Source organism: Pleurodeles waltl, chromosome 3_1 (assembly GCF_031143425.1).
Source record: "Pleurodeles waltl isolate 20211129_DDA chromosome 3_1, aPleWal1.hap1.20221129, whole genome shotgun sequence".
Lineage (NCBI taxonomy): Eukaryota > Metazoa > Chordata > Amphibia > Caudata > Salamandridae > Pleurodeles > Pleurodeles waltl.
Window position 1 is genome coordinate 234,781,814 of NC_090440.1, and position 12,446 is coordinate 234,794,259.

At 40.9% G+C, this 12,446-nt stretch overlaps 1 protein-coding gene across 5 annotated transcripts in view; it reads right to left on the reverse strand.

Annotated features, from left to right (window-relative positions):
- Positions 1–610: 610 nt before the first annotated feature.
- ZNF609 (zinc finger protein 609) overlaps positions 611–12,446 on the reverse strand; it is a 624,349-nt gene continuing 612,513 nt past the window's right edge. For 4 of the 5 annotated variants that reach the window (XM_069222296.1, XM_069222300.1, XM_069222297.1 and 1 more), the window contains exons 8-10: positions 8,014–8,233; positions 6,625–6,703; positions 611–1,488 (exon numbers count right to left, since the gene is read on the reverse strand). In XM_069222296.1, coding sequence (XP_069078397.1) covers positions 6,630–6,703; positions 8,014–8,233 — 294 coding nt within the window. In that variant the 3' untranslated portion in view covers positions 611–1,488; positions 6,625–6,629. The remainder of the gene's footprint in view (positions 1,489–6,624; positions 6,704–8,013; positions 8,234–12,446) is intronic. The other variant, XM_069222299.1, reaches the window with a different exon arrangement.

Genomic DNA, 12,446 nt, shown 5'->3' on the forward strand with positions numbered 1-12,446 from the left:
GTATACACATGCATATATACAGAGATCTACAGATATGTACACACCAGACCCACAAATCAAACAGAACCCTGATTTTTTCCTGAGATAAGAACTAGCCCATTTTGACAAAAATGGTACAAAGCACAGCATAAACTAAAAATGTTATATATAGGTATAAAAAAAAAATCCCCATGAGAACCTTAGGATTGTAAGCAAGGGCTTTGGGAGATCGGATGGGAGAGTGAGACAGCAGAGCAAGACATATCGTATCCTATCTGAAAGCCCTTAACCAGGGTGTTGAAAAGGAGCTGACACCAGCCAAACGTGACCCATTCCATCCCAAAAAACTGGGTCTCGGTAGAAAACAGCTAGTGATCACTCACGTATTTCCCACAGATGTTTTGATGAGACACTCTGTGACACCCAATTTTTTTTTTGTTAAAATCTATTGATCTGGAGCCAAACTGGGGCACAAGGAAAGTAGTATGCATATAAAAGTTATCCCAACCCTGAGAAGCACTAGATTCACATTTGAAGGGTTTGGGGGGGAGGGGTGGTGGGCAGAGAGAAGCTGGAAAAACGTAAAATGGGTTATATCGAAAATCTCCCGTAGTGACACTGAAGAAATTGATTAAATTCATCTACCCCTTTATTATAGCTGATAGCAAAACAAACCATGCCCAAAATTCATACTTAGACGCCAGCACGTACCCTTTGAGGGAAGTAGTGCTTTTATGACAGGCAATTAATTCAAGTGAGTTTTGGAGAAAGCTTCATAGTGTTCCCTTTAAAATGTAATACCCAAGGCACTCCTCACCACCTGGCCGATTTACTGTCTTTGGAATTCCTATGCAGTTGAGATTGGTCCAACCATCTCATCTGCAAATAGGCATGTGCATGTTATACAAACACTTTCCACGTTACATGGCCACCATATTGAAATAAGCAGCAGGTCACTCAACTAGAGAATGAGACTTAAAGAAGACTGCTCGTTTTCCATGTGTTAGGTTGACTCCAGATTATTCAGAATTAACAAAGGTCTTGTAAAGACAGTAGATAGATACAGGAGTACATAAAAGGATCCTATCTTTTCCTTGCCCAAACCTTAACTGGGTGATGCCCTTCGGATGCAAAAGCAAATTCCTCCACAGAACACAACACATTTAACATTATGAAATTCAAAACAATGTTTTCTTCTCCATACATTCCTAGCTTCCGGCCAACAAGGCCTAACGAAGGAGAACTGCTTGTAGCAGACAAAGTTTTACTTCTTCAGAGTGCCAGCTCTCCACCTCCATAACAGTAAGGGTGTTGGAACATGAAAGCAGGGGAGGTGAAGGTCAGTTTGTGTCCTGGAGGTTGGGAGAAGACGTAACAATCCACCTCCAATAACGCAGAAACCTTGGAGACAGAAACAATTAACACCATTCAACTGATGTCTAATTGCAAATTTCAGCTACTCCTCATGTGATCCAGTCACATGACATGGAGTGGGCCGCGTCTCAGTTTCTGAAAAGAAAAAAACCTAAATGAATGACATACATCAATAAAATACCCTTACAATTATTAAACTAGGCTAATAATCCAATTGGAATATACATAAACACTGAGGTTATCAATAATCTTAACATTTCTAATCAGTATAGTTAACTCAAGTGAGGGACAAACAAACCGTGCTGCCAGCATGATCCCACTGGTCCATAATCCCTTTCCACACCAGAACCCCAACCCCTAGCCTCTGGGTTTTTTCCCTCAACTGTCCAATGTGATGGCTAATCAGTGAATATCCCATACCATCTTAAAGTGTACTTTTGTTTTTTCTTACACAAACCTCACAAATTGCTAGCATCCTTCCTTTGAAAAATAGTTACTTTGTACTTGTACAATCCCTTAAAAATCATATCTGGTTTATCCCAAAGGGTCTTTAAATAATAGATTCTCACTATGATGTTCCCTTTTGGTCAGTTATTCATGGCTTTTCTTCCACTTTCAATTGTATTGTACTGCAGCATGTCTGTAGTGCTTATTATCCCTATTTGAAGCAATGAAGCACTTGCCTACATGAGTAGCAAGCTATGTGACGTAAGGTGAGTGAGGCTGGAAGACTGTTGTCTATGTTTTGTGATCCTTTGTAGAAAGTGTTTCCATGTCATGTCTGATGACCACTGAGGTGCAGTTATCAGTTCTGGGATGCAGCACTTGGCAGTGCAGTGGATGAGGTGTGAGGAACTAACACTCAGTTTATGGTTTTCAGTAAGATGTCAAACTCCGAGCAGTGTTGCAGGTCCCTTTAATAAATTCCTTATGATCAGTCTACTTTGCTAGTTACTGCATTGGTCTGAACAGCCTTTAATTCAGTTTTTATTTTGGTCCTGTACTAGCATAGTTAGAGAGAGGGGAGAAAAAAAATCTAAAAATAAAAAAAAAATCGGAAAGCCCTGATGGGATGGGCTTTGTTACTATAATCCCATATCGGAGTGTCACTGTGAGATGAAAAGAAGAGGTCATAGTATATAGTTATTTGGGAGCTGCAGTGGTGGACAGGATTAAAGTCCTCTGCCTGACCAGCAGTCTGTGACAGATCTTTTCAGTTATTCAATGCTTGTTCATTTGGTAGTATGAGGAGGAGGTTACACTTGGTTGCAGACCACCAAGTATTATGGCATTAGTGAGGATCAGAAATGCTATATATGAATTGTCACAACTTTATAATAACCAAACGAACCATAGATCTGTCCTTATTAGATGAAATGCATATAAAAAGTAACTAGCTGTTCAGTTGTTCCCAATCAGAGTTGTAAGCTGAAGACTGAACGTGAAGGTGCAAATGTCTTTCTGGGTCTTATTCCCGGGATTTGAAATGATGTAGTTATCTTGGGCACAACTAGGTTTCAACTGTCTTCTGCAGTATATGTGCTCCTGCATGCTTTGAATATTGGCTGGTAGCGAGTTTCATAGCTTGGCGGCTTGTACTGAGAAAGCAGTGACTCCTATGGATTTCTTACTGTAAGATGGCATGATAAGCCTGGTGTGCAGTGTCCTGTTTTATTTATATTGCTTGAATTTAACTTGTAAGTATAGGGGTCCTTTTTCTTGGGAGGCACTGTGAACAATGCAGTGTGCCTTGAACACTGTCCTTCTAGCTATAGGAAGCCAGTGGAGTGACTACAAGTCTGGAGTCACAAGTCCTCTTGGATGAAGGCGGAGAAACTATCTTGATGCATCATTTTGGATGAGTTGTACTTTGCGTATGAAGAATCTGGGTGCCTCAAGGTTCAGGCTTAGTCTAGCTTGGAGATTAAGACAGTAAGAACAGCTTGTAGTTTCTGTTGGTATCCAAGGTATGGGAAGAGGCGAAGCAGTGTTTTCATTGTGTAGAAGGCACTCTGACATTGTGACCATGTGGTATCAAGGATAGATCTGAATCCATGCTTACTACTAAGGGTCTTACTTATCTATGTTGTTGGAGGAAACAAGAGTTTCTTGGGCCATACTGAAATAGGCTGGTGTTTTTGCCACTGTCCACAGGTCTTGATTTATGTCTTTATGATGCTGAGCTTTAGATGGTTATTAATCATCTATGTATTTATGGTGCAAAGGCAGTCACTCTGTTTTTAGTTGGAGAGGTTGTCTGGATCACCCATTTTCAGAATGATCTGGATGTCAACTGCATAATTATAACAAATGAGGATAAAAGATTTAAAAAGGTTTAGTAAGGAGTTAGGCAGATGTTGAATAACAGAAGGGTTTTAATGAACCCTTGAGGGAGGCCACAGTGCTGGGTGTGAGAAGCAGATGTGAAAGGTTGTAGGCAAACTATAATTTGCATCTGATATAAGAAGCAATTAATTTTGGAGCATTTACATTTATGGCAGGTTTGTAGTAGTGTGTGGTGGTGGACAGTGTCAAATGCAGCTGATAAATCCAGAAGCAATAGGATGTTTTAGATCATCCCAAATTGATATTATGGCTAACTATGTGCCTCAGTCTGAAGCCAAACTGTTGGCCTGACATGTAGTCATTATGTTCCATAAAATATTTACGTTGGGTAGACATTGATCTTTCAAATATATTTAATTAAAATGGTCCATTCGACATAAGCCTGTGGTTTGCTGGGTAGAGATTTTTCTTTTTGCTGAATGGTCCAAAGTAGGAGCTTTTCAGCTAGAGCCAGGGGCTTGTTGAACAAGCATCTAGCTACCACCCTCCCTGCACAGGTTGTGCAGAGGATATCTTTAAAGGAGTTTGGAGGTGCAGGATCTGGAGGTGATCTGCTTGCGATGATAATGTGGAGAAAAACGTTTTCTGAGAGTGTACTGAAAGCATGTAATTAAAAAAGTATGAAGTGATGGAACTGCTTTTGTCTCATTCAAAGTTGGATGGGTCATGTGTAGGTGTGGTGTTGTCTGCATTCTTTAGGAAATGTTCTTATAAATTTTTATTTCAATTCCATGGAGATTCTTTTTAACAGAAGTTTTGCAATTGTGGTGTTTATGTGCTTTGTTACTCTTGACATCCGAATTCTGCTAGAATCATTGGATTTCTTCAGAGGGGCACTCTGCTTCAGTTATTTTTGCACAGTAATGTTGTCTTTTTGTGGTTCTGGTGGCTCTTCTGCAGGCTCTAATATAGTAGCGTAATGTGCTTTTGTCTGTTTAATTTCTTGATTTTCTCAAATTGCCTGGTGGTATGTTGAGCAGTGTTTTCATTGTTTTATAGGGTGTCACCCCTGGGTGTGGTTTTTAATGATATCTGCCTGTCCAGTGTATGGAAGATACACTTGTAGAAGGTGTATATGTCTTTTGGTTGCATGTTTATTGGGGTTCTTGCTAGTTTGTGGTGGTTGAGTTTGTGGGTGTCTATCTTTTCACATTGTCTGTAATGTGTTTGTTGTTTTTTTGTGTCTCTGAAGTTTATGGAGGAGTGGTCTGTAACTGTGGTTTGTCCTAAGGATGCAAATATAACATCTAGAGTGTGTCCAGCTGAGTGAACAGCACAGAAACATTTTTTGGGAGGTTTTAAAGTTGGTTGTGATAGCTATGGATGTGGTTAGATTCTTCTTGTTAGACCATATGCTGAGGTCTCCTAAAATGTAAAGGGCTGGGTGATCAAAATAAGTCTTGGTCCTTTTCCTTGGGAGGCACGGTGAACAATACAGTGTGCCTTGAACATTGTCCTTCTAGCTATAGGAAGTCAGGGGGTAGTGGTCTATAAATTAAGAGGAAGTAATAAATTAGAGTTAGAGTAGGGTGACAATTTACCATCAAGAGTTTGCAGCTGTCTATGGTGTGTTTTTCAATTCTTTTTTTTTTTTGTGATTTATTTTTTACTGGATGATGGCCAGGCCTACTCCAATTTTGCCAATACGAATTTTGTTGATGATGAAAAAATCAGCTGGATGGCTTGGTGGCGGATGGATGCAAAGTCTTCACTGAGCTATATGTCTGTAATGAAAATAAGGCCTGGTGTGCTTTCTATGTGTAGGTCACAAATGTTTAAGTGATTTTTGTTCTGGGATATTGATTTGAAAAGTAAGCTTTGCAGTTGGTGTCTTTTTTGCCCCTACATGCCTGGGTGATTGTCTAATGTAGAATAGGAAAAGGAACAGGGGCATAGGAGATTGTAGTGTGGGTGGGTTGGGTGGTAGCTTGGTTGCACCTTGAGGTGGAAGGGAGGTTGTTTGGCTTGACAAGTCATAAGTTTGAGACATCTGTGCGTGCATGTGAAGGATAGTGGTGCTGTAAACTTTGTTGTCTGATGGTTTGAATGGGGTGTGGAGGGTTCTGGGGGAAGGCACGATCAGTGAACGTAGTTATCATATGTTGTCCGTTTCTTTTCTTCTGGCAACTGGCATTGTGTTTGCCAATTCGTTGGCTTGCGGTTTTAGAGTTGGTGTGTTTGTTTTTATAGGCTGTGTGGCGTAGATGGTGTGGTTGAAGAGGTTATATGATTGATGGGGCTGGTTTAGTATTAGTTATGGGCAGTCAGTTAATGTATATGAGAGGCGTGCATTTAGGAAAGGTGGTATTTAGGAAGTAGTAACAAAGATTTTGTAAAGGAGTGGTGGCTTACAAAAAGTTTTTAAGGTGGAGGAGCAGAGTTTCCAGCCCTAGGCCCAAATTGACAGCACCTTTACCAAGACACTTTTTACCTTAACACTCTAAGCCCTCAGTTTCAATAAACCTAGTGATCAGGTGACCTGAACCATTAGGAGCCCTAGCCCTAGAAGCTCTAAACCCAAAACAATCGTACCCTAGCCTTGGGAACCCACATGATGTCAACTCCCAAATCCTATAACCAATAGAAACCATAGTGGCATGAGCTAGTATAGTAGAAGTGCTCATGATTCCAGGGTATGATCTAATCAACTGACCATACAATAATGGTATTTTGACTTGACACGACTGTAAAATACCTACACATTACATTCCCAACTCAAAAAGGTCCTGCTCGAAGCTAAAATAAAACCATGATGACAGTCAAAAAGGGCCAAGCAGTAAGTCCCTAACAGTCCTATAAGTGGGACAAAGTATTGCAAATTAATTTAAATGAAAATAGATGCAAATTGTTTATTTATGTTCTACAAGCAGTTCCCCTGGATTCTCAATAAGAACTTTAATATAGTTGATGAGTTAAGTTACTTACCGCTCTCACCTCCTAGGTGGAGGATATAACGATGGTGCTGAACCTTGCTGGCTGGTTACCAGGGCTGTAGAGGAAAGACCTGTATTAAAAAAAACACCTACTTTAAATTTTAATTATTTAGCGGTTCTGAGGTATGAAAATCTTGGGTGTAGAAAAGACTCTAGACTAATTTATGGCCAAATCAAACAAAGCACATTTTCATTGTACCTTAAAACTAACTTAACGTCTGTGTGCACGGATCATAACATGAAGGTATGGAAAACAATGGATATGCAAGTAAGGAACTTTGAAAAGAAAGAAACGTCTGCTACTTCACACAATATACATCTTGTAAGAATGTCCATCAGAGGAAATTAAACAATCAGTGCCAAATTGTTTAATTGTTGAGGCACAAATTTGAAGTTAAAAATTCAAAGAATGGATGGCTTGACTTAAGAAGTGAAGCGGAACTCAGACAGTTCTCAAGAGATTTAGTAGGTGCCAGGGGGGCTTAGGTTTCTGTTAAACAATGGTTTAAGCAAGTTTCAAAGTGGTTCCAGTGTTGGCCCTACAAAAACATATTATAAAATCAAAACTGATATGTTACGTTCACTCAAAGAGCAGTAAAAACATGTGCACAAAGAATGGTTTTGCTTATTCGCAAAACACATGAGCCTTTTATTTAATGAAAGGTTTTGCTATATTTGTATGCATTTCAGAATTGTGTTGGGGCACAGAATTCAATGGAAGCCTTGAAATAGTGTAATCTTTTAGATAGATCACTGCAAGTTTTAGAGCAATATTTTATATGGTGTCTGACTTGATAGTCTAGCATAGCTTTTACTTAGTCCGGGAGAAGTGCGCCAAAAACTGGGTGAGATCTCTAGCCCAGTAAGTCTACATATCTTGGTAGAAATGTATTCCTACACTGTACCAATCCTTGTCGTTTGTAAAAGGTTGCTCCTAGATTCAAACCTACTTACATTTCTTTAATTATGAGATGAATCAAACGTAAAATCACTGGCAATACATGTTTTTGGCCACGTCAAGAAACAGTGATTGCGACTCTACTAAATCTCTTCAAATGTAATATTAAAGTACATATAAGGGGTGGAATCGGTTGGTGGAGGAATGATCATCAAACATAAGTAAATACAGGCTGTCTGTCTAGCACTTAATTAGATGATGGATTGGGATGAGCGCTCAGCAATAGACAGCATATGTTGTCTGCAGCCAGATGCTACTAAGTGAACAACCTAATCACCTGTATGTGAGCTTAGAATTTAGGGTTTACACATTGAGGAGTAGAGAGAAAGCTACAAACGGGTGTTATTGTGGAATGTGCGGTCACTAGAGAACATTAAGAATGGCAAATAACAAACAACTGTCAGGTTTAAAAAGTAGGCTGACCTGTTGCAAAAGGTAGCTGGTACTGTCCTGGAAGTAATGAGTACCCTAGATGATGATGATGATGATGTGTGGACATCAAGCGCTGAGATGGGGAAGAGCGTGGCCGATCAGCACCTCCCTCTCTACCTCCAGATGTCCCCATGTTACTGCACACTCCTCCCGCGCCACCAGGGACACCACAACCACTTCGATCCCTCTCCTGTGCAGCTTTGTCACTTATCTGAAACAAAAACAAAGGCAAGCACTTGCATTAACGGAAGGTTCCTCTAAGTGCAGGTGACAAAAACTAGAATCGAACTTAACTAAAGAGTACCGAAGACCAAACTAAAGAGTACAATCTAATGAACAGGAAACCAGAAAAAAAAAAAAAAAAAAGATATACAAAACCCACAAATAGCATGGGCACATGCATTTTCAGGTCAGTGTAAATAAAGAAAAAGTTACCTACGTGTGGTAGTAATCGGTCTGGCTGATACATGAACTTTCCGCAGATGCCTCACCTGGTCATCCCTCATTTTTATACATACCACAATTTGAAGCTTCAGACTGGTGCAGAAAACATTTTTTCCCAGTAATGATTCGTCAGCGCCACCAAGCGGCACTAAGTGGCTCAAGACACGAATCTGGTTCCGGAAGTAACTTATCCACAGCATATTAGGCACCCATCAGCAGCTTAACATCTAGTCTTGTTTTTAAAGACTCGGAAACATCGTCCAAAGAGTTCATAGTGACCTACTGACAAAATTCTCAGCTTGACAGACAAAATCCAATGGCGACTAGGTCAAATGTCTCCTCAAAGGGACTAAGGCTTCAAGCCTCGCAAATGGTGTAGCACGAAAATGTCCCTTTCAGATCCCATAATAAAAATGTGGGGTCTAACATCGGGATGTGTGCTCGCATGCAACTCTTGTGCCACCATACTCCTGAAGGCTGAGGGAGCAGGAGGTCTGGTTATTTTTAGCCACAGTTGGTATGGTGACAACCAAATTAACACAGAAGTCAGTCGCCTTCCAGATAATGTTCTTTCTCCTAAGTGATAAGAACAGAAAGAGAGCCATAGGAAGAAGATGTCCTCTTCCTCCCGAGTCTCAGGTTTATGGGCACTGGTAAATATCGGGTCATGTTTTGCAATGGACTAATAGTTTCAAGCTCTTCAAACTGGACCCAATAATATGGCGTGACATGGTTCCTCCATCACCTGGAGGTGAAGGGAGTGAAGGATCAGAGTAAATCTTTGCTGGAGGCTTTGGAATTCGTTCCAAATACAGATTATCTAATCTTAAATTGAGAAATCTTTCTCATCTAGTACGTGTGGGTTTGATTGCTCCTAGGCTGAATGATCAGTATTACCTGGCACTCGAGGGGGCAGTTGACTCTGTTGGTTTTACCTCTTTTCAGCATCTTTTCTCGCAATTAATGACTAATGCGACTTAGAATCTCTATATAATTCAACCAAGGATAGTGGATGCTAGCAGTCACTGATATTTTTTCACTATGGGAGCTTCAGGGTCGGTGTAATTGTAAGAACTAAATGGACAGTTATATCTAGCCTGAAGACAGCGATGGATTCCTCACCAGCCTCATGTAAAACAAAACAAACAAACAAAAAACAGCAATACGTCCATATATATTAGGGGCTTGGTCAGCCCCCTTCATCCATTGGTATGTTCAACTGTAATTCAGATTCTGCTACCACCCATTGCAACATATAGCATTGGGCAAACGAGTCAGTTTACCTCATTTGCAATTCGAGTAATATCATTTTATCTGATTACATACGCACGTCGCCTAAAGGAAAGAAGTGCACTACAGTGCCAGAGATATTGAGCTAATATTGTGCTTTGGAAACTTCAACAACAATCACTCCATAACTATCTTTTTTCCTCTGACTTTGTATCCAAAAGGGAAAGGAATTTTGTTACGTTGGGACCCTTGGCATCGTGGGTTTGCCAAGACCCTCTGATATCGGGATTTAGGATCAGGGACAGCTGGGAAGAACACATAACTTTATATGCGGACAGTATCCTGCTATATGTTACAAAACCAAAATGGTCCATCAACAGAGTGCTCCAGGTTTTTAATACGTTTAGCAGCTATTCGGGATACCAAATAAATTGGTCTAAATCAGTGATATATCCCTTGTTTGGTGAAGCCCCGAGGCTACCACCGGATTGCGTCACACCAGTGGAGCAAGACTGATTAAGTATTTGGGAAATATGTGATACGCAATACTCAAGAATTCATAAATAGGAACATACGTACCCAAGTCACCAAGTTGAGCAATGTTTTGCTTTGGAGGAAACTCCCTCTGACACTGGCTGGCAGGACATCTCTGTATAAGATGACTCTCCCACGCCTGCTATATGCCTTGCACAATACGCCATATACACTCCCACCTGACATTCAGAAAATAGACCAAGAAGTCCAGGTTTTCATCTGGATTGGAAACACCCCACGGATAGCGTTGGGCAAACTACAGAGGGGAGTATATGAAGGAGGGTTAGTGATACCAGATATACAGAAATACTTTTGGGCAACGCAACTAATAGTAATCAATGACTGGTTCTTCTCAGAACAGGTAGAACGGCTTACAGAGTGGACAGGGTACCTATGGGCCAAGGGGGCCATGAAGCTGTCCTATACTGTAGCCAGCAAGAGAGAACTCTGCTAACCCACACGTGGATGGTTGTCAGAGCCTGGAGAGAGGCCACCACAAATCTGGGCTGGAGGGGCAGATTAACCACCCCCATTATGGGATAGTGACCAGCTTCCGGAAATGGGGACTAATAGGAATTGAACACCTGGGGGATGTATGCAGAGAGAGGGCAAAGTTTGTATATCCCCACCGGAAATATGATTTGTCGGATACCAAACTATATAGGTACCTGCAACTTAGAAATGACTTAAGTTGACACTTTCCAGAGGGCTAACTCCTCCCAGAATCGTCTCCCTTAGGACAGACTACTTACAGATCCCCTACCGGAAAAAGGAATATCCTTAATACCCTTTCAATATAAAGGAAAAATAATGAATAATAATAATGAATAATTAATAACTCTTTGGACCCACTGGGAACACTCAGGGAGTCATGGACCAGAGTCATAGTCGACTTAGATGATGATGACTAAACAGAAGCTATTCAGAGCCCCAAAGTAATGGAAAGTAATAGCAATTCGAACTAGATTTCAATTAGTCCAACTCATGATACTACACAGATCCTAGAACAACACTACACAGAACTGGTAAAGCAACAACTCCGCCCTGTTTGCGAGGATGCAACCAGGAAGGCTCATTCTTCCATATCATTTGTGAATGCCCGTTGATTCAAGAATTTTGGAGACAAGTCAAAGGGCTAATGAAATCACTAGAGTACTCTCATGGACAGTCCCCGCTGAGGCAAAATGGCTCCTCCTAGCCATCACTGGAAACCACAGAGCAGAAATACCAGAAACTCTTGATGATGATGATGATGGTGGTGTGGGAGTGGCCAAGCGCAACACAGAATGAGCATGGAGCAAACCAGCCTCCCCGAGAGTAGAGAACTGGGAAATAGATTGGTGTCTGCGAGCAGAAGAGGTGCTATATTGGAGTAGCGGGTGCCCCAAAAATTTGGAAAAAGTTTGGGGGCATGGAGAGACTACGGAGGGTTTTGACGCCGATAGGTGCAACCAAGGGAGAAGAACCCACAAGGGACCAGCACTCAACTAACTTGCTTTGTGACATGAGTTGAAGGTCTGAGAGGCTGTAAAAGTGCAGAAAGGAAGATATTTATACAGATTGTAACTCATGTAAGCTCCTGGAGGGCTTGATGTTGAAGGATAACCGATGATCATAATGCATATTTACTGTATGATGCAAAATGTTTAAAAAAAAAAGAAAAAAAAAAAAAAAGAATGGGCCCATTTCAGCATCCCACACTCTATTAAAATAGGTATATCAGCAGGTGTGGAATTTTTATGGAGTTGAACAGTCTGGTTTCAAACATTCTTCGAGGTTGCCTGCTTATCCTCTTTCTTGGAGACATTTATGCCATCTTTCTTTGTGAGTGTTGCTGGCTTTGGGGGTATGACACTTGTTTAGAACATCCATTTGTTGTATAGCGCATTGGCCTTGTGGTGCTTGAGGTCCTGAACGTATTTCATATGAACCAGCTCCTTTATTTACTGTGTGGTGTTTGCCCTTGAGCGAAAAACAATAACAAAAACGGAAAAATCCAAATGTACAGGGCGTTCTGTCAAATAGGAGGTAATGTCCTTAAATGTTTTGCATTGCGCTAGAGCAGCCATGGAGACATCTTGAAATAAGGTAACTGTGGGAAGCCTGAAGACTGCTGTTTCTTGTTTGCGTGCTGCTAATAAGATGCTTTCTTTGTCCCTGAAATAACGGACACTGGTGATCATGTTTTGTGCCATTTTATTTTCTGTTGATAGTGG